The sequence below is a fragment of the Theropithecus gelada genome, chromosome 2 (genome assembly GCF_003255815.1).
Source record: "Theropithecus gelada isolate Dixy chromosome 2, Tgel_1.0, whole genome shotgun sequence".
Classification (NCBI taxonomy): Eukaryota; Metazoa; Chordata; class Mammalia; order Primates; family Cercopithecidae; genus Theropithecus; species Theropithecus gelada.
In genome coordinates this window covers 162,356,896-162,377,643 of record NC_037669.1, presented here as the reverse complement: position 1 = coordinate 162,377,643, position 20,748 = coordinate 162,356,896, and the positions used below count along the sequence as shown (strand labels likewise).

At 36.2% G+C, this 20,748-nt stretch overlaps 1 protein-coding gene across 11 annotated transcripts in view; it reads left to right on the top strand.

Annotated features, from left to right (window-relative positions):
- The window catches only part of ANKRD28 (ankyrin repeat domain 28), a 196,861-nt gene that overhangs the window by 92,790 nt on the left and 83,323 nt on the right, over nt 1–20,748 (top strand). For 7 of the 11 annotated variants that reach the window (XR_003118099.1, XM_025375724.1, XM_025375725.1 and 4 more), the window contains 2 exons: nt 1,460–1,538; nt 16,683–16,753. Coding sequence is in view for 7 of the 11 variants with exons in the window: in XM_025375724.1 (XP_025231509.1) it covers nt 1,460–1,538; nt 16,683–16,753 (150 nt within the window). In the remaining 4 variants the exon portion in view is untranslated. Of the gene's footprint in view, nt 1–1,459; nt 1,539–11,104; nt 11,169–16,682; nt 16,754–20,748 lie in introns of those variants that run through there. The other 4 variants (XM_025375728.1, XM_025375727.1, XM_025375726.1 and 1 more) reach the window with 2 other exon arrangements.

The following is a 20,748-nucleotide window of genomic DNA, read 5'->3' as shown; positions in this document are numbered from 1 at the left end:
CACGCCATTCTCCTGCCTCAGCCTCCCGAGAAGTTGGGACTACAGGCGCCCGCCACCACGCCAGGCTAATTTTCTTTTTTTTTTTTTTTTTAAGTAGAGACGGGGTTTCACCATGTTAGCCAGGATGGTCTCGATCTCCTGACCTCATGATCCACCCGCCTTGGCCTCCCAAAGTGCTGGGACTACAGGCTTGAGCCACCACGCCCGGCCTAGAGTAGTTGTCTTTTAAGTTGAAGATGACCTGGAAGTTGTGCCTGTTATTAATTTCCACTCACATACCATTGGTCCACACTAAACAACAACTTCAAGGGAGGCTTGGAATGTATTCTCTCACTGGGTGGCTAAGTGACCAGCTAAAATTTTATTCCTGTGGACAAAAGGAAGAACGTAGTAGAAAACAACTAACAATCTGTCACAAAAGCCTTTATCAAAAATTAAGGATGTAAGTTTCAATATAAGTATTTCTGAATAGTTTTTTAAAGATGCAGCCAAGTCAGTAATACTCTGTTGTAACTTTAGATAGGGTATCTATGAATTAAAAATCCCTGAATGTGACATTACTCTAAAGCCTTGCATCTTGAACTGGAGAGCACTGTTGTTTTCTGGTAGGAGGTCCATGAAACATGCATTAGAGGTAGCTGCTTTTCCTAGAGGAAGATTTGGATGAGTATGTATTTTTTATATTGAAACAGACATGAATATATTTTGGAAATGAAAGTAAAACTGGCAGGAATGTTAAGAAAAAACTTAAAATTGCTTTAAAGTATAATGTCAAATCCCCAGAAATATTTTCTTTTTTTGCCCCTGAGGGTACTCTTGTGGAAACATTTTGATAAGCAAATCTTTTAGTTTGTTAAGGTTTATTTTATTCAATTAGGTTAACAGTTCTAAACTGTAAAACTGCGGAAATACACTGATGAAAAGATTAGTATGAAGTAAAATTTTCCTATATATATCAGCAGCACAAGCATCTTTATTCAAAGAAAGTCTAAGAAGCTATTTCATTGTCATTTTAGGTTTTTATTTTTATTCTTTGCTGCACTTTATACCACTATTTTAAGGTCAAAAATTTTTTTTTAGGCTTTTGCCTTAGCAAGAAAATTCCCTGTGTTTTTGTTTGTTGTTTGTTTTTTTTTATTTTTAGTAGAGACAGGGTCCTGCTCTGTTACCCAGGCTGGAGTGCAGTGGTGCGGTCATGGCTCACTGCAGCCTCATTCACTTGCATGCCTGGCTAATTGTTAAAAAAATTTTGTAGAGACAAGGTCTTGCTGTGTTGCCCAGGCTGGTCACATCCTTTTTTTTTTTTTTTAAATTGGGACTTGCAGACTGGGCTAGAGTTATAAAAGTAATAAGCTGATAGTTAATAATGGCTTGGGGGGGGATTGCTGTGGTTATTTAAACTATTATTAAAATTAACCTTATTTTAAAACGTATTTCCTACCTTTCCTTATTATCACAGGACAATGAAAAGCGAACCCCATTGCACGCTGCAGCTTACCTTGGAGATGCAGAAATCATTGAACTTCTTATTTTATCTGGTATGGTAACCTCTGAGTAATAAGAACACATTATGTATATTTTTGTTATTCTTAATGTTTCTCAGTCATAATTGACTATTTACTGCATGACCTGGTTGTTCATATTTGTTTTATCAGCTGAAACTTATTTTTGTATTCATTCTATAAATACTGATCACATATCTTCTTCTGGGTGCTTAGAGTACATTAAAGAACAAAACAAAGATTGCTGCCCTCTTGTAGCTTATACTCTGATAAGGAAAACAAGCAATAAATACAAGTGAATTTTATAGTATATTAAATGATAAGTGCTTTGAAAAAATGAAAAAGTAGATCAGGATAATCAAAGTGGGATAAGCATTGTATGTAAGGGGTTTTTTGGTTGTTTTTGTTTGTTTGTTTGTTTGTTTTTGTTTTTTGAGATGGAGTCTCGCTCTGTTGCCAGGCTGGAGTGTAGTGGCATGATCTCAGCTCACTGCAACCTCCAACTCCCTGGTTCAAGTGATTATCCTGCCTCAGCCTCCCAAGTAGCTGGGATTACAGGTACGCGCCTCCATACCCAGCTGATTTTTGTTTTTTTAGTAGAGACGGGGTTTCACCTTGTTGGCTAGGATGGTCTCTATCTCCTGACCTCGTGATCTGCCCACCTCGGCCTCCCAAAGTGCTGGGATTACAGGAGTGAGCCACCATGCCTGGCCTATATAGGGTATTATATGGAGGAGTTATAGTGGGCCTCATTGAGCACAGAATTATAGGAGATGGTTGCAGTTCTCCTAGGTGGAGGTAATGGTGGTTTATACCAAATACAACGGTGGAGACAGTAAGAAATAGTCTGATAGGAGGTATATTTTGAAGGCAATGCCAGCAAGATTTCTGTGTTTAAATAGCTTTTATCTAACCCTACTTGAGGGCCTGTAAAATACTTTTAGTCAATTACACTCCTTTATTATTTTTTCTAAACCATTTAAGTCTTTACAATATGAAGTAATACTAGAACTGTCTATGATAGAATAGCTCCTATTGTGGTCAGACTACCTACAGTTCCAAAAAAGGCAAGCAGACAGAGTTTAGAAATACTCTTGTTATAGCCAGATGATTGTAATGATATTTATTGGCAAAGGATATGTGTCATTAATTTGAGCTTGTGTTGCCAAATTACGTACATACATGCATAATGAAATTGGATAAGTAGTAGTATTCCTTTGATAGTTTGTGGAAAGGAGGGCTCAGAGGGTGAAATTTTGTGTGAAGATTTCATTAAATAATAACCCAGAGTTTTGCCATTACAAATTCATAAAAATTTAAGAATCCATCTGATTTTTAAAAAATACCTTATTTCTATAACAGATTTCATGATCATATAAAATTAAATATGGTTAAACGTGGACCTGGCTAATATTTTGTTAGTTTATGAATAATTTCACTGCTGACGTACTTCCCTGAAGATGCCTGTTCCTTGTTAATTTTCAGCTAAAATTTACTCAAGGAAAGAACTGAGGAGGTTGAAAAAAATTACTTCTTTTAATAATATAAATTAATGGAACACAAGTTTATGGAATTTTCTACACAAATATCATCTAAGAAACAGTTTAGGACTTTGCATAAGAAGTCTACTGCTGCATTTTTTATTTTAACACAGAATTCTGATAATTTTTGTTTTGTCATAAAGATTATTTTATATGATTCCACATGAAGGGTTTGGTTTTTGTTTTTTTTTTTTTGTTTTTTTTTTTCATTTTTTATTTTTACACCTAGGAGAAACTTTTCAAATGCTCAAAGTTGACTTAATCCCTTCCTTTTAAAAGTAAATGTTTGCAAAAAGTATTTTTAGTTACTTGTAGAAGGTTGACTTCCTGGTTTCTGTAAGTATGATAGTCAAATGAGTCTTAACATGAGCATGACAGTATATAGATGTCAGCTTTGAAATAAGCATTTGAAAGAATGCTTAGTTTCTTCTGAATAATCCAAGTACAAATCATGTGTAAAATTAACCATGGTACTTGTATAAAAAGCTATTTGAACTTACCCTTGAAAGAATACTTTTTAAATTTTTCTCTGAGACAGAGTCTCGCTGAGTGGCCCAGGCTGGAGTGCAGTGGCATGATCTCAGCTCACTACAACCTCCCAGGTTCAAGGGATTCTCCTGCCTCAGCCTTCTGAGTAGCTGGGACTACAGGTGTGCGCCACCAGGCCCGGCTAATTTTTGTATTTTTAGTAGAGATGGGGTTTCACCATGTTGGCTAGGCTGGTCTTGAACTCTTGGTCTCAGGTGATTTGCCTGCCTCAGCCTCCCAAAGTGCTGAGATTATAAGTGTGAGGCACTCTTCACATAAAAAGTGAAAATACTTTAAATGTTTTATCAGTTTAAAGAGGTAATATAGCTCATGTAGCTATTTTTCAAAGGAAAAATACAATTTTAGATGAATTTAATTGTTCTCAGTTCTCAATAAAAAAGTTAAGTTTTTACATTGGCCTTAGAGCTGTACATTATCTCCCCACCTCAGATTTCTTCTGACTTGAATTTCTACTACTCTGTTTTTATTTGCTCTGCTCTAACCCCACTGGCCACCTTCTACCTCTGGTTCTTTGTGCTGCTGTTTCCTTAGCCTTAAACCTTCCTCAGCCACTTAACACCCTGAACCTTTTCATGTCCTTGATCAGATATCACCTCATCAACAAGATTTTCCTTGGTCACTGCCACTACCACCTAATCCCCCTCTCCTGTTATCTTTTTTCCTTGTGCTTATTGTTGTCTGACATCCTTTTTAAATTACTTGTGTACTGTCATTTTATCTCCTCCAGAATGTAAACTCCAAGAAGGCAGGCAGTTAGTCTACTTTGCCTTCCTGGCATATTTATTTAAAGTGCCTGGGATGGTGATTATAGCAATATAAGTTTAGACTGTGTCTCTTTTTCAGAAATTTGTTTACATTTTGCCCTGTTTCTCAAGTCTTTAATGGAAATGAGAATGGGAGAAATGGGGATGGGTACAAGTTAAGGGTTGAAGGGTGTCAGGTAAGTGGAAAGGGAAAGAAGGCGAATGATTTGTCTATGAGTGCAACTCAAGATCTTAGACTTTTTTCTGTTTAGACTTATCAGTTAGGCTCTAATTTAGGAAAACTAAAACAAAAACTTACTTGGGTTTGGAGTAAAATTAGCTGGAGTAAAATCCAAGGCTAGATTTCCATTGAACTAGAACCTCAGCTTTCTACTTATAAACAAAAAAAAGAATAAAGAAATAAATCAGGCTTTGTGTTGCCATGAGAGACACTACAGGTAGTGTGAATGGCACAAGCTCTTTTGCCAGACAGATTTGGATGCAGTCTTGGCCTTACCTCTTACCACCTCCATGATCTTTTGAAGTTTATTTGCTCTCTGAGCCTCAACTTCCTCATCTAAAAAAATGGGAATACTATAAATTTCATAGGTTTGAAGAAGCAAATGAAATTATGTCATTAAGATACCTAGGAAGTCCCTGGCATATAGTATTCAAAATTATGGCTGTTACTTTTTTAAGCAGCATTTCTATTTTTTCCTTCATTTTTTTGGTTCTGCCAAGTAAATAAATTCGTTGGTATCAGGAATTATCTTCTCTGTGACTTTTAGATATGATTTCTTAAAAATTCTCTTCTATCAGTTTTGAAGTCCATTATTACATTCTGAAATGATAAAGAATTTATTTCCACAATCTAGAAAGACAAAGGTTGAAAAAAAAAATAGACTCTATGTACTCTGGAGAAGTGTATTTATATGTTTTAAATTCTACAATCAAGAAACAGCTATTAAAGCTTTATATGATGTAAGTACCTTCCTGAACAGGGTAGGTATTTGCTCCCCTGAGCAAATAGTAAGGGCTCCTGTAATTTATGGATAACAGAGCTCTAACAAGAAGATAAGTATTAATCAGGATGTATATTTAACTTATAAAAGTTGACACTATAGAGGATAACTGCCATAGCCTTTTATAAAAAATATCCTTTTACATAAATGAGGAAGGAACCAGGAGAGATTCTCTTTTTTTTTTTTTGAGACGGAGTCTTGCTCTGTTGCCCAGGCTGGAGGGCAGTGGCGCCATCTGGGCTCACTGCAACCTCCACCTACCAGGTTCAAATGATTTTTCTGCCTCAGCCTCCCAAGTAGCTGGGATTACAGACATTCACCCCCAGGCCCAACTAATTTTTGTATTTTTAGTAGAGATGGGATTTCACCATGTTGGCCAGACTGGTGTCGAACTCATGACCTCAGGTGATCCACCCACCTCGGCCTCCCAAAGTGCTGGGATTACAGGCATGAGCCACTGCACCCGGCCCAGGAGAGATTTTGAAATCTGAACCAGAAACCTGATCAGGAAGAAATTTTGGTTGGTGGATATTTCTTCAGTTCATTCATGTTATATCCATTTTAAATTTCTATTAACTCTTTAAATTAAAAGTTGATTAGGACAGTTTTATAGAAGATATACTACACATTTTAGAAGTCAAGTATAAGCTAACCAATGAATTCTTAGTTTTATATTGGAAATAGATTTCCAGAATAGCAGGGTAGTAAAAGACTAATTGTATCCAAATTTTAGTTCAGAATAAGTATCAGAAGAATAGTCTTCAGACAATATATAGTTTATAGACTTAAAAGGTTCTGTATAGATGCTCCAGGAGTTCTGGGTAAATTTGGTTTGAATGCCATGGTTGCTGAGGCGCAAGTTAAACTGACTGATATCCATAACCCTAATTTTAAATTCTGGATTCATCAAACAGCCTTTTAATGAATTATGATACGTTGAGTTATAAATTAGAATTGAAATAGATATTTGATCTGATCAATTCTTTAGGTAAAGATGAGAAAAAAATACATGAAGAGAAATATAGGCTAATTTGTTCATAGTAATGAAAATTTAGTGTAGATGTTTACACTTCGTGTTAATTACCAACACCACATTGTAATAGCAGGTAGGTATAATCTTAAAGAAGTAAATTAAGCAATATGAAATAATGCTTCTTTGTATGAAATTCATGTAAGATTGCCTTATATAAAAGTCATATGCTTTCATAAGAACATACAATAGAGTCAGTTACTGTAATTTTGTATTTTAAAAACTACTTTGATATCCATAACAAGAGTTCTATATTCTCTAAATATATTTCTCTAACGTAAAAAAAATACAAAGATTGAGATTATTTTACAGAGTCATTTCCTTCTGTGTTCATATTTCAGGTTTTTATTATGTCTGACTTGTGATAAAAAAATTAGAAAATAAGGACATTTATATTTTCTCCAGTTTGTTTCACTCTTTTGTGTTGCCTTGGCCCTCTAAGTGATGTGGAAAACCAATGAAGAGTTCTGTTTGGAGTAGAATAACATGCTCTGACTTCTGTTTTTAAAGATTCATTCTCTGGCTTTGGCTTCAAAGTCTTGACCATTTTAAGTCATGTTTATCCTACTTTTTGTTATTTCTAGGTTTTTGTTTTTAATAGTTCTCCTTTTTTCCCCCCAAACTCAGCTAGCTCTCATCTCTTTACATTGTCTTATCTCTTCTTTCTTGTAACTTTTCTTTGAGGTCTCCTCTTCAGAACTTAAATTCAGTGAAGTTGAGTATATAGAGTAGCTCATGAATTCATCCTCTTATTTTCTGGGATGGTTTTTTCCAACCGTATTTCTCCTAGTTTACTCTACTCTATATATTTTTGTACTAGTCCTGTGCTGGATACTTTCAGATTCTTACATATCTTCGAGGAATATGCCTCTTTGCAGAACAGAAAGGAAGGGGCAAAAAGTGAGCATCTGTTAGGTTTGTTTCTTCAAATAACTCTCAAACCAAATTTTAAGTTCAGGAGTGCATGCGCAGGTGTGTTATATAGGTAAACTTATGTGGGTTTGTTGTACAGATGGTTTCATCATCCATATATTAAGCCTAGTTCCCGTCAGTGATTTTTTTCCTGAACCCTCTTTCCTCTCATCGTCCACCCTCTGATAGGCCCCGGTGTGTGTTGTGTTCCTCTGTGTGTCCGTATGTTCTCATCATTTAGTTTCCTTTTTTTGTTGATGTACCACAGGTAGTTGGGCTGGCTCAGCAGCTTCTTAGATCAGTGGTTTCTTAGGTAGTAATCTGCTGGTGAATGGCTGTTACTCTCCCTCATCTCCAGCTGGGTGAAAAATTATTAAAGATGCCTTCTTGGTCTCTTGTTTAGCACTGCCCCACTTTGTTCTTATGCAGCATGAGGTTAAGAGTTCTATAGGGGATTTTCCTGTGAATTACCCAGACAGCTCTAGATCGTCTGAAAGATTTTTAGGGATTTTAGGACACAGCAGAGAGAAAGGAACAAATGAGACACACATGCAAACATGACTTTTTAGAGGACTTGGTAACCTTCCCAAGATCTGAAGAAGCTTCACTTAACTCAGTGTCCTACCATTTGATACATATTTCACTGTTATTGATAGAAATAATTCATAGTTTGATTTGTGATTGTAACTGTTTCCTTACTGTATTGAACATGATATCTCTTCCCCTTCTCTTTTATATTTTGGTGACTTGCTTTAGAGTAAAACTACTCACTCTCTTTAACTTGCAGTCCAGAATTAAATTCTTTGGAAACCAAATATTTGTGCATGATACAACTCTTAAGATTTGTGGATGAGGTATAATTTTTGGCATGGTACCTGTAATCAAGCAAGTGAATACATCCATAGAATCTATGGTAATACTAGAGTCCACTGGAATTAATGTTATAGTTATTATGGAATAGGGTGAAGTAATAGCAAACAGTGAGTGCTTATTACGTTTTAAATACTGTTAACTTTAGCCATTTCATTAATCTCATTTTATCCTAAATTTGTGAAGGTATTATTATAAGGAAACTAAGGCAATTTAGCTTTTAAACTTTCAAAGTTTTGTGCTAGTAAAAGCTAGAGCCAGAATTCAGATCCAGGCAATTTGACTACAGAATCCGTGTTCTTAATCCTGCCATAATCAGAATCTTCCTCTTTTCCTCCCACCATAATGCCCACCCTCCTCCCCCGACCACCTATTTAGCTTTTAGTAAATTTGCATGTGAAGTCACTTCTATTGAAGAACTTTTAAAGACTGTTTTCTGGCCACTGAGGTATAGATATTTTGTTTGGGAGCTTATTCACTTAATGCTTGCATTCAACACTATGTGGTTAGCAGTACCTCAGACCTCAGACTGCCTGCAGTACGTGTTAAGTCCTTAAATGACTGCATTGTGGAAGGCATTTGTCAAAAATTCATTCGATTGGCCTTTTATAAAAAATACTCTCCTTAATGGAAAACACCATTCTGATGTTTCTGGCATTAAGAATGAAACCTGAAGTATGTGTCTCTTCTTTTTACTTCAGTGCTGGTGCATTAGTTTGCTGAGGCTGCTGTAATAAAGTACTCCAAACTGGGTGGCTTAAACAGCAGAAATTTATTCACTCAAAGTTCTGGAGCCTACAAGTCTGAGATCAAGGTGCTGTCAGGATTGGTTCCTTTGAAAGGCTATGAGGGAAGGATCTCTTCAGGGTATCTCTCTCTGGCTTGTAAAATGGCTGTTTTCTCCCTTTATTTCCCTCTGTCCATGTCTGTTTCCAGATTTCTTCTTGTAAGGACACCAGTCATACTGTATTAGGGCCCACCCTAATGATCTCATTTTAATTACCTCTGTAAAGATTCTGTCTCCAATTAAAGTCATATTCTGAGTTGCCAGGGGTTAGGAGTTGAACAAACCCACAATAGCTGGTATCCACAACACTCTTAAAAAATACAATGCAGCAGCTATCTTTTTCAGCATTATAGTTGGAAAAGTGGAAATGTCATTGGTTTTTGCTCATTCTACTCTGAGCCTGAAAACAGAATCTGAACCTTTTGCCACTGCACTGTTAGGCAGCCAAAGAAAAGCATTATTTCCACTTTGGGAAGAGGAGGGATAAAAGTACTTGGCTTCTGGCCCAGCTCACTGGTTATGGACTATCTCCTCTGTGGTTTAGGAGCAGAGAAGAAAACAATTCTCTGCAAATAGAAGTTTTGGAAAATGATTTGTGAGACTATTTATAATTATTACAAACATGTATGAAGTTAGCAGTAACTTTAATAGTACCTACTATCAAGTTCTTAGCCTAGATCAGAGGTTGGCTAACGTTTTCTGTAAAGGGCGAGATACTATTTACAGGCCATACAGACTCTCGCAACTATTCAACTGTGAATTGAACAGATGTGGCTCTGTTCCAGTAAAACTTTACAAATTAGGTGGCTTGCAGCCTGTGGGTGGTAGTTTGAAGACCTCTAACATAGATTATAAAGATACTACCTCATCTAGTTAATGTTGAAGTAGAGTGAGGTGTCTTAGTCCTTTCGGGCTACCATAACAGAGTATCACAGACTGAGTGACTTACAAATTTTTCTCCGTTCTGAGGCCGGGGAAGATTGTGATGGCAGAAGATTTGGTATCTGGTGAGGACCCACTTCTTATTCATAGCCAGCAGTCTTTTTAGTATAACCTCATATGGCGGAAAGGGTGAGGGAGCTCTCTTGGGCCGCTTTTATAAGAGCATTAATCCCATCCACTGCCCTCATGACTTAATTACCTCACAAAGGACCTCGCCTCCTAATGCCATGACATTGGGGTTGGGATTTTAACATAAATGTGAGGGGAATGCAAACATTCAGACCATTTGACAAGGTTTAATAAGTAAGAAATAATTTATTCTGAATATTCCAAAATAGGATAGAATGTTATAACTGGAAATGGATCATAAGGATGATTTAGCACAATTCTTTATTTTACAGGTACAGTTGACCCTTGAACAATGTGGAAGTTAGGGGCACTAATTCCCCCAACCCCAACACAATAGGAACTTTGAATATAACCTTTGGCTCCCTAAAAACTACTAATAGCCTAATGTTGACCAAAAGCCTTACTAATAACATAAACAGTTAACACATATTTTATATGTTATATGTATTATATACTGTATTCTTACAATAAAATAAGCAATAAAATGAAAATACTAAGGAAATCATAAAGAGAATACATACTATGTATTGAATGGAAGCAGATCATCATAAACATCTTCATCCTGGTCATCTTCACATTGAAGAAGGTGAGGAGGAAGTGGAGGGTTTGCTGTCTTGGGTTGCAGAGATTGAAGAAAATCTACATATAAGTGGACTCATGCAGTTCGAACCAGTGTTGTTTAAGGGTCAGCTGTAATTGAGGTTCAAAAATCAAAGAATTGGAAGAACTTAGTGACCAGTTAGATTAGGAGAAAATAAGTCAATCAGTTATCTTGCAGGATGAAATTTAGAGTCAAATGGGATACTCCTAATGGAGTTGCTGACTGTAGAACTCTGCAGAAAGAGTGCCCTTTGTTGTTTAAATCTGGGACCCATCCTCACCCGCTCCCATCCATACATATTCATATCCACCTTCCCCTCACCTCACCAGACACACAGCGTAGGAGGCAGGGATTATGATTTGCAAAATGAAGACCCAGGCCCCAAGAAATAGTTCCAGGTCACATAGCCAACTAGTTATACAGCCATTATGAGATCACATCTCTCTCCGGCTCCAGTGTTCCTTCCACTAACCCTTGACTGTGTCTTCACAAGGTCAGACCTCTCTTCAACTGCATTGCTGTCTAGAGCCCTAGACTAATGTAAGTAAGTAAATCAGGTTTTTGTTTTTGAATTTGTTTTATCTCCAAATAGCTAGACGTTTAATTCTAGATTTAGGTAACCTTTTCTTTTACAAAACTATTGTTTCAGAGTGCACTTTTATATGGGCGAAATATTACGTGAAAAGATTGGGTGAGAGGAAACTGATTAGCTGGGGTTTTTCCATATAATGTAACTGGTATGATCCTGCAGTTGATTTTTAGTTGTTTGTGTTATTTATTGCATATATAATATCAGAAACTCAATCACATCTCTACTCTAGAAAGGTGAATCTGAATTCAGATATACGTGAGAGTATAGGCTCTGGCTGCTTATTTATCTTAAGGGAAAGTTCAGTTGGTATATGTGGATTTGTGGGGGACAAGGAAAGACTTGTAAAGAGAATATTGATTATACAGTTGGACATAACCATTTTGAATTTAATGAGATGTGTTTCTGGCACGCAGGTTTTCTCTAAATACTGGTTTATAGTACTCACTGATGATATCTTTCTTAAATTGCTATGTTTATTGTCTTTTGTTTCTTAGCAGTGCTTTTTCGCACCACAGGCTCTGCCAGTAACCTAACTTCAACAAATGACATGGGACTGCTATTTTATATTCTTTTTTGTCTTAATGAGTAGGAAATAAGAAATTAATCTTCTCTTGGTTACCTAAGGTCATCCTTATAAACCACAAATACTATCTTCTGCCATGTAGAGGGCATGTGATTATGCCACCAGAGGCTGTTAACGACATTTGGTTTTATTTCTCTCTACAAAGACTGTTTTTTGTTTTAAGTGGGTGTGATTTCTCCCTACTTCCCCTGCCTCTCCATCCTCATCGTTAGCTGTTGTGGCTGGTGTTTAATACTCCAACTAGCTATTGAACTAGTTAACTATATTCTGAAAATGTATTTTCCGTTTCTAGAATGAATTTGTCGTTTAATGTATATATGAATATATAGATAACTTTGGAGTGTTCTGTGTGGAACAGAACTGTTTACCTTTATACAGCCCACTGACATGAGCTCTGGGAATCTGAACTATCTGAAGTGTGCTGCTATGTTTGTTGCTTTTATACTATTTTTCATTTTACAGGAACACAGCCAACTGCTGCTCTTGTAGTGTGCATTACTGTGTCATATTTATCTGTTTATATTATAAATCACATATTAGTTAACTAATGTGGCTGGGGAAATATTGTTTCATTGGTGCCCTCAGATATGGCCCTGATTTCTCATAGTTGACCTTTATTTTCCAAGGAATTAAAAACATTTGATTAGGCTCTTAGAAGAAATGCATGATTTTTTTTTTTTTTTTCCTTTTTGAGACAGAGTTTTGCTCTTGTTGCCCAGGCTGGAGTGCAATGGCACGATCTTGGCTCACTGCAGTCTCTACCTCCTGCGTTCAAGCAATTCTCGTCTCAGCCTCCCGAGTAGTTGGGATTACAGATGTGCATCACCACACCCGGCTAATTTTGTATTTTTAGTAGAGACGGGGTTTCTCCATGTGGGTTAGGCTGGTCTGGAACTCCCAACCTCAGGTGATCCTCCCGTCTTGGCCTCCCAGAGTGCTGGGATTACAGGCATGAGCCACTGCGCCCGGCCGCATGATTTAGTAAACGATTAGATAACTGTCTTCTGAGAAAAAGTATGATCCCATTGTGCTGGTATTTCTGAAGATAAACATATCTTTGGAATCAAAAGAAGCCACATTTTTAATCAGTAACAGGTAGCAGTATGATAAATCCTCAGCCATTGGAGATTCTTTTTTGTAATTATGTGTTTTGATAAATGAATTTTATTACAAATAAAGAGAAAGACTAATTATTGTAACTTAAAATGACACAATAAGACCAGCAGCATTTTTTACTTTAGTCTCCCAAATACACCATTAAATCTTCATGCAGTTGTATATTTAATAACCCATATCCAAAAGAAAGAAAAATCTATCTTCACCCTATTCCTAATTACTTTTCTATTTTTTTTCTTTGCACCTGAAACCGACCAAATTCTTGGAATGTTTTCTGTGATGATTCCTTTTCTTCTCTCTTAAATATATCTAATTTTTTGAATAGGTAATATTCAGTTTTGCTTAAAAATTAGTAAATATATGCTCTTTTTTTTTTTTTTTTTGGAGACATAGTTTCCCTCTTTTTGACCAAGCTGGAGTGCAATGGCACAGTCTAGGCTCACTGCAACCTCCACCTCCTGAGTTCAAACGATACTCCTGCCTCACCCTCCCAAGTAGCTTGGATTACAGTTGCCTGCCACCATGCCGAGCTAATTTTTTTTTGTAATTTTAGTAGAGACAGGGTTTCACCATGTTGGCCAGACTGGTCTTGAACTCCTGACCTCAGGTCAGAGATTCACCCACCTCGACCTCCCAGAGTATTGGGATTACAGGCGTGAGCCACTGTACCCGGCCAATATATACATATTTAAAGATACAATATAGAGTAAAGTTGCATTACTACCCTAGTACCTGCCATATGCCCAGTTTTCAATGTGCCCCCCATCACCAACACAAACATATAAGCACCCCCTCTTATTAATATCTTAGCATTCCTTTACGGTTTCTTTGTGCATATTAAGTAAATGAGTAATTCCCCCTTTTGAAGAGGTATGTTCCAAGACCCCCAAGTAGATGCCTGAAACCTCAGATAGTACTGAACCCTATATACTATGCACAGGTTTCTTTTTCCCTCTTCAGAATTTCAGGTAGAAGATTTGTTCTTACTGTAGATCTTAGCAACCTCAGCATGATTTGTTTTTTATTGAGAACTGACACCTTTTCATTAAAAGGAAGTATTTTACTGTTTCTTTTGGCATACTCAAATTTCCAGCATCACTACTCTTGCACCTTGGGGCCATTATTAAGTAATGTAAGTGTTACTTGAACCCAAGCATTGTGATATAATGATAGTCAATCTGATAATCGAGAGGGTCCCATAAGGAATGGGTGGATAGCATATGCAAGATACGATGGACAAAGGGATGATTCATATCTTGGGTAGATGGAGCAGGATGGTGCCATATTTCATCATGTTACTCGGAACAGTGAGAAATTTAAAATTTATGAATTATTTATTTCTGGAATTTTCCATTTAATATTTTCAGGCCATGGTTGATTGGGTAACAAGCTGTGAAAAGTGAAACAAGGGGGGGCCACTGTGTGATAAGATAAAAATAATTATCTCTTCCTTTTTCTACATAAAAGTAAAGCGTATTAGTCATACAATTACTGCTTTTTTACTTTTTGTTTTCAGATCTTTGTTAGCAAATAGAGTCTCCTAAGTTTTTTGTGCCAGCCACCTTCCGTTTTTTGAGACGGTGTCTCACTGTCTTGCCCGGACTAGAGTACGTGGCGCATTCTCAGCTCACTGCAACCTTTTCCTCCCGGGTTCAAGTGATTCCTACCTCAGCCTCCCAAGTAACTAGGATTACGGGTGTGCACGGGCCACCACATCTGGCTGATTTTTGTATTTTTAGTAGAGACAGAGTTTCACCATGTTGGCCAGCCTGGTCTTGAACTCCTGACTTTAAGGAATCTGCCCACCTCAGCCTCCCAAAAGTGCTAGGATTACAGTCATGAGCCCCGTGCCCTTCTATCTCCTGCTAATTAATACTTTGAATCAGACTTCTCAACATCCTTCGTGAGACCTCGTTTCTTCTTTGCCTTTGTTGATTCAGGATACCGTGTGTACTGGGTGTCTGGGTTGATACCATTTGGGCCTTACTGCCAGAGCTTTCCGTTCTACTGTGTATAGATAGCATATGCACATAAATATAAACCTGTAGAAAGAGGCACAGTGCTTAAAGAGAACCGTTGAAGTCCTAAGCAGATAAGTGGGAAAACCAAGGACACTAGCTTCTGTGTCTCTCCTTCACTATCTCTAGGGGTCCAGCTTCCAGCTGGCAAACATTTCAAATGTGTGTACTTTCTACATTCCGTCTTATACCCAAAACAAACGTTGGCATTACTGGGATTAGGCAGTTTGTGTTGTAACCATCTTGGGTTCCACAGTGCCTGGCAGATAGTTACCCAAATGTTTATTACATGGGTATGTCATGCTCTCTGGCTGGTTCTTTATTTACTGTCTTCCTTTCCTTCTCCCATAGCCTAACTCTGAGCATTGTTCAAAGCTCTCTAATTGGCCCTTGATTCTTTGTGTCCTCACGGTCACTGCCCACAAAGAACTCAGCTACTCTCAGCATCTCAACTACTACATTTGTGGATGTTTCTTAACACCTCTCTTTCATTTTATTTTCTCTCATTTTCAAGGCTTTAACGTCTACCTCTAACATATTTGCTATTATGTACTAGGTACATTTATTATATGTTAATTTTTATAACAAAGTACTATTAAATCTGTTATATAGATGAAGAAACTTGGGTTCAGAGGGATCACACAACTACTTAGGGACCCGGAGCTAGTAAATTGAAGACGTTACTTGAAGTCACTGCACTTGATTATTCCCTGACTCCTCACACTCAAAACCTAGAAATAATGTAAGCATTAGGAAGTGTGAAGCTTTGTTTCTGTTATAGTTGACTCTGATGTTGGGCTGTTTTCTGTACCTGTATTTCATCATTTAGAAATGAGTGATTTAGGATTTGGGATATAAATCTAGGATTGCTTATAGGATAGGATCTATCAGCCAGTTCTATACTTCCAAGAACCAGGGCTGTTTCTTCTCTACTTAGATATATTAGTAGAATTATCCTACATGCATGTGCTGCTTTTATTTGATTAGGATTTGAATACTAAATCAGTGGATTTAATATGGGAGATAAATTATTCTGTCCTCAAATAATGTAAATTTTTTTTTCTTAAAATGTGTTTGCATTCTATTAAGGTTAATTTTTGTCCACTGACTTAAAGATTTTTAAACACTGTACAAAATGGATTTGTTTAAGAAAATTTCTTTCTTAAACTTTAGGTATAAACTAGAAAGACATGAGTTGGTTCATTTCTTTCTCAATTATTTTTCTAAGTCTATAACCATTGTTTCTATCTTATACAATAACTTTACAGTACTAATGTGTTTTTAATCATGGCTGGAGAACTATTTTGAACTATCTTACCTTATGGCATGGTATATTCATTAGTAAAGAAATGTAATGAATACTTTAAAATAGTCTACATTTTATCTCTAAGTATATTCGTATATTCATTTATTTATTTGGTTTTTTTAACACGCATTCTAAAATCAGGTCTGATTTTTACCTTGAATACGCTCTGTATAAAGGTGGCTTTTCTAACGTATATATAATGATGTTTATTTTGTTTTAAACAAAAAAACTAAGACTTTATTGGATAATTATATCAATTTAAAAGGCTAATTTTGTTTTATATTCTAAGGGTAATTTTATCAGGAGAAAGTATAAAAAATAAAGTTATTTTTCAATTGTCATTTATCCAATTTGGATTATGTATAACTACTATTTCAGGAGATTTATTAAAAATATTTTATGTACAATATTTCAATTTATTTTTTTCTTCTTGTTGCAGGAGCTAGAGTTAATGCCAAAGACAGCAAATGGTTGACACCTTTACACAGAGCAGTTGCATCTTGTAGTGAGGTATGAAATTTCTCTTAGTAAATATATTGTATATGAAAACATTAAATAGGCATACCTGTGAATCCATATGCAAATTCTATGTTTTCAAAAGAAAGAAAAGCTACTGAGATACCTCAACTGGTCATTTTACTTTAGAATTTGTACAAAACAAGTTAATTGTTTCATTTCTTTTGTTTATAAGGCCTCTTGCAGTCTGAAATAGCAGAGAATAGAAAACCCTATCTCTGTCTCTTCTACAAGAGAGATCATTTTTCTGTCCTACATAATCTTCCTCAGGGTTTTTCTCTACCTGTTTACAATAGTCTGTTACAAAAGTTACACTGATTGTGATCAAGAAATAATCTCATCAATGTATAATAATTAATTGAAATGTTACTTAGCTAAACACTGAAATTAACTTCAAAACCATTACTTGATTGCATATTTTACCAGGTATAAATATATAACTTTAAAATGTTTGAGAGGGATTACAAGGAAGAACAGTTCCTTCTTGTTTGCAGCCCTGTATATTGTTTGCTTGTCAAGATAACTGACATTTTTAGAAAATGTTCACTATTTGCAAGATATTTTTATATTTTTCATATCTTTTAGTCCTGAGGACATCTTTGTGGGATAGATGTCTTGAGGAAACTATATAGTTAATGATTCATGAAAAACTACTCAGCTGTTAAGATGGGACAAAACCTGGATCTTCTTTGTTTTTGTTTTTGTTTTTTTTCTGTTATTTTACTTTATAATGTGTATTCAGTGCTTTTCTAAAATGCATTGTGTCCAAAGCACCTCTTTTACATACTTTACAGTAGTTGTAGCTTGTTGCAAAGCTTAAAAAATAATTTAAAATACAAAAGTATGTGATAGTATAAGTTTATGTTCATCTAGTATTTCTTTAGTTATTCAAATTGTGAGGTTAAGAAAGGAACTCCTAAGTGTAGCTACTGGGGACTATGTAGTTTGGGAGGAGGAAAGGGAACTCTAACTAGCACCTCAGGACAAACTACAGAGCTTCTGTCTCTTTGTCCTTTTCTGTATTCCTCATTGTGAACTACATCTTGAACCCAGAGCAAGAGCTGGGCAAGTGAGGAGACGTAAAGGTGAAATGTGAATGGGAAGGATTACAAACCCTGTAGTTAACAGAGACAATCTATTAGCTGTAGCCTCCTAGTTAGGAGAAGAAGGGAGGGGACAGTGGGTGCAACTGAACACACAACCTAACTCTGAACTGGGTCCTTGATGTGCTATAGCTTATGAACTTATGGAACTTAGATTTGGAGACACTGGCTTCAGTTATTACGTGAAACTTTTCAGCTGCGCGATGTTGGACAAGTCTAGGAATTATAAAAACTAAGATATATTAGCCAAAATACTTTGAATTCTGAAATTCCATTGTAATGTTACTAATTTTGTGGTTAAACCTCCATAAAGATGTTTCTTTAAATAAAAGCAGTTAAGATAAACATTACTGTTATTGGAACATATTAATGTTAGCCATACTTACACATTTTGTATTAAGACTCTTGGGATTGTGGCTATTAAAATACTGGATTTTTAAGAGATTAAGTCGTAAGAAGATACAATTTATATATTTGCAGAAATTGTAAAACAGACCAAAAATTACTAAAGAAAAATTAACATTAGAGGAAGACAGCAAATTCTGCCAGAGACTTAATTCCTAATTTTTAAAAACTATGTGCTCAGCCTGAATTTAAGGGCAAGTTGTAGGTTAGAAAGCAAATAATCCTAGTTAGTTTCTTAATTCTACTCTTCAATCAAAAAATTACAAGACAGATCACTAAACAGAAACACAACCAAGAACCCTCAGAGTCTACTTCATTCCCCTGCTACCTCCACTGGAGCAGGCGCTAGTATCCACAGCTGTGGGACCTGAAGACAGATCACATCACAGGACTCTTTACAGACATTCCCCAGTACCAGCCCGAAGCCTAGTAGCTCCAGTGGGTGACTAGACCCAGAAGAGCAAAAACAATCACTACAGTTTGGCTCTCAGCAGTCCCCATTCCTACGGGAAGTGGGCTAACACCACATCAAGGGAACACCCTGTGGGACAAAGTAATTTAAACAGTAGTCCTTGAATCCCAGATCTTCCCTCTGACATAGTCCACCCAAGTGAGAAAGAACCAGAAAAACAATTCTGGTAATATGACAAAACAAGGTTATTTAACACCCCCAAAATATACCAGCTTACCAGCAATGGATGCAAACCAAGACGAAATCTATGAATTGCCAGAAAAAGAAGTCAGAAGGTTGATTGTTAAGCTAATTAAGGAGGCACCAGAGAAAGGTGAAGTCCAACTTAAATTAAAAACGTGAGATAGAATATGAAAGGAAAATTCTTTAGTGAAATAGGTAAAAACAATCACAACTTCTAGAAATCAAGGACACACTTAGAGAAATGCAAAATGCACTGGAAAGTCTCAGCAATAGAATCGAACAAACAGAAGAACTTTAGCGCTTGAAGACAAGGCTTTTGAAATTAACCCAATCCATCAAAGACAAAGAAAAAAAATTCTTTTTAAATGAACAAAGCCTCCAAGAAGTTTGGGACTGTGTTAAATTTCCAAACCTGAGAATAGTTGGTGTTCCTGAGGAAGAAGAGAAATCTTAAAGTTTAGAAACTATATTTGAGGGAATAATTGAGGAAAACTTTCCCAGCCTTGCAAGAGATCTGAACATACAAATACAAGAAGCTCAAAGAACACCTGGCACATCACAAAAAGATTATCACCTAGGCACATAATCATCACGTTATCTAAAGTCAAGATGAAGGAAAGAATCTTCAGAGCTATGAGGCAAAAGCATTAGGTAGCCTATAAAGGAAACACGTATCAGATTAACAGCAGATTTCTTAGTGAAACCCTACAAAGCTAGAAGGGATTGGGGTTCTATTTTTAGCCTCCTTAAAGCAATTATCAGCCAAGAATTTTGTATCCAGTGAAACTAAGCTTCATAAATGAAGGAGGATATACAGTATTTTCCAGACATATAAATTCTGAGAGAATTCACCACCACCAAGCCAGCACTACAAGAACTGCTAAAAGGAGCTCTAAATCTTGAAAGAAATTCTTGAAATACTCCAAAATATAACCTCCTTAAACCATAAATCTTACAAGACCTGTGTAACAATAATACAGTTTAAAAAAAAAAAAAGGTATTCAGGCAACAAATAGCATGAGGAATAAAATAGTGCCTCACATCTCAATACTAACGTTAAATGTAAATGGCCTAAATGCTCCACTTAAAGGATACAGAATGGAAGAATGGATAAGAATTCACCAACCAAGTTTCTGCTGTCTTCAGTAGACTCACCTAACACGTAAGGACTCACAGAAACTTTAGGTAAAGGAGTAGAAAAAGATATTCTATGCAAATGGACACCAAAAGTGAGCAGGGATCACTATTTTTATATTAGACAAAACAAACCTTAAAGCAATAGCAGTTAGAAAAAACAAAGAGGGCCATTATATAATGATAAAAGGACTAGTCCAACAGGAAAATATCACAGTTCTAAATATATATGCTCCTAACACTGGAGCTCCCAAATTTGTAAAACAGTGACTACTAGACCTAAGAAATGAGATAGCAACACAATAATAGTGGGGGACTTTAATACTCCACTGACATCACTAGACCGATCATCAAAACAGACAGTCAACAAAGAAACAATGGACCTAAACTATACCCTATAACAAATGGACTTGACAGATATTTACAGAATAGTCTACCGAACAACTGCAGAATATGCATTCTATTCATCAGCACATGAAATGTTCTCCAATATAGACCATATGATAGGCTGCTCAACAAGTCTCAGTAAATTTAATAAAACCTAGCATATATCAAGTACTCTCTCAGACCACAGTGGAATAAAATTGGAAATGAACTCCAAAAGGAAGCCACAAAACCATGCAGACATGGAAATTAAATAACCTGCTCCTGAATGATCATTGGGTCAACAAGGAAATCAAGATAGAAATTGA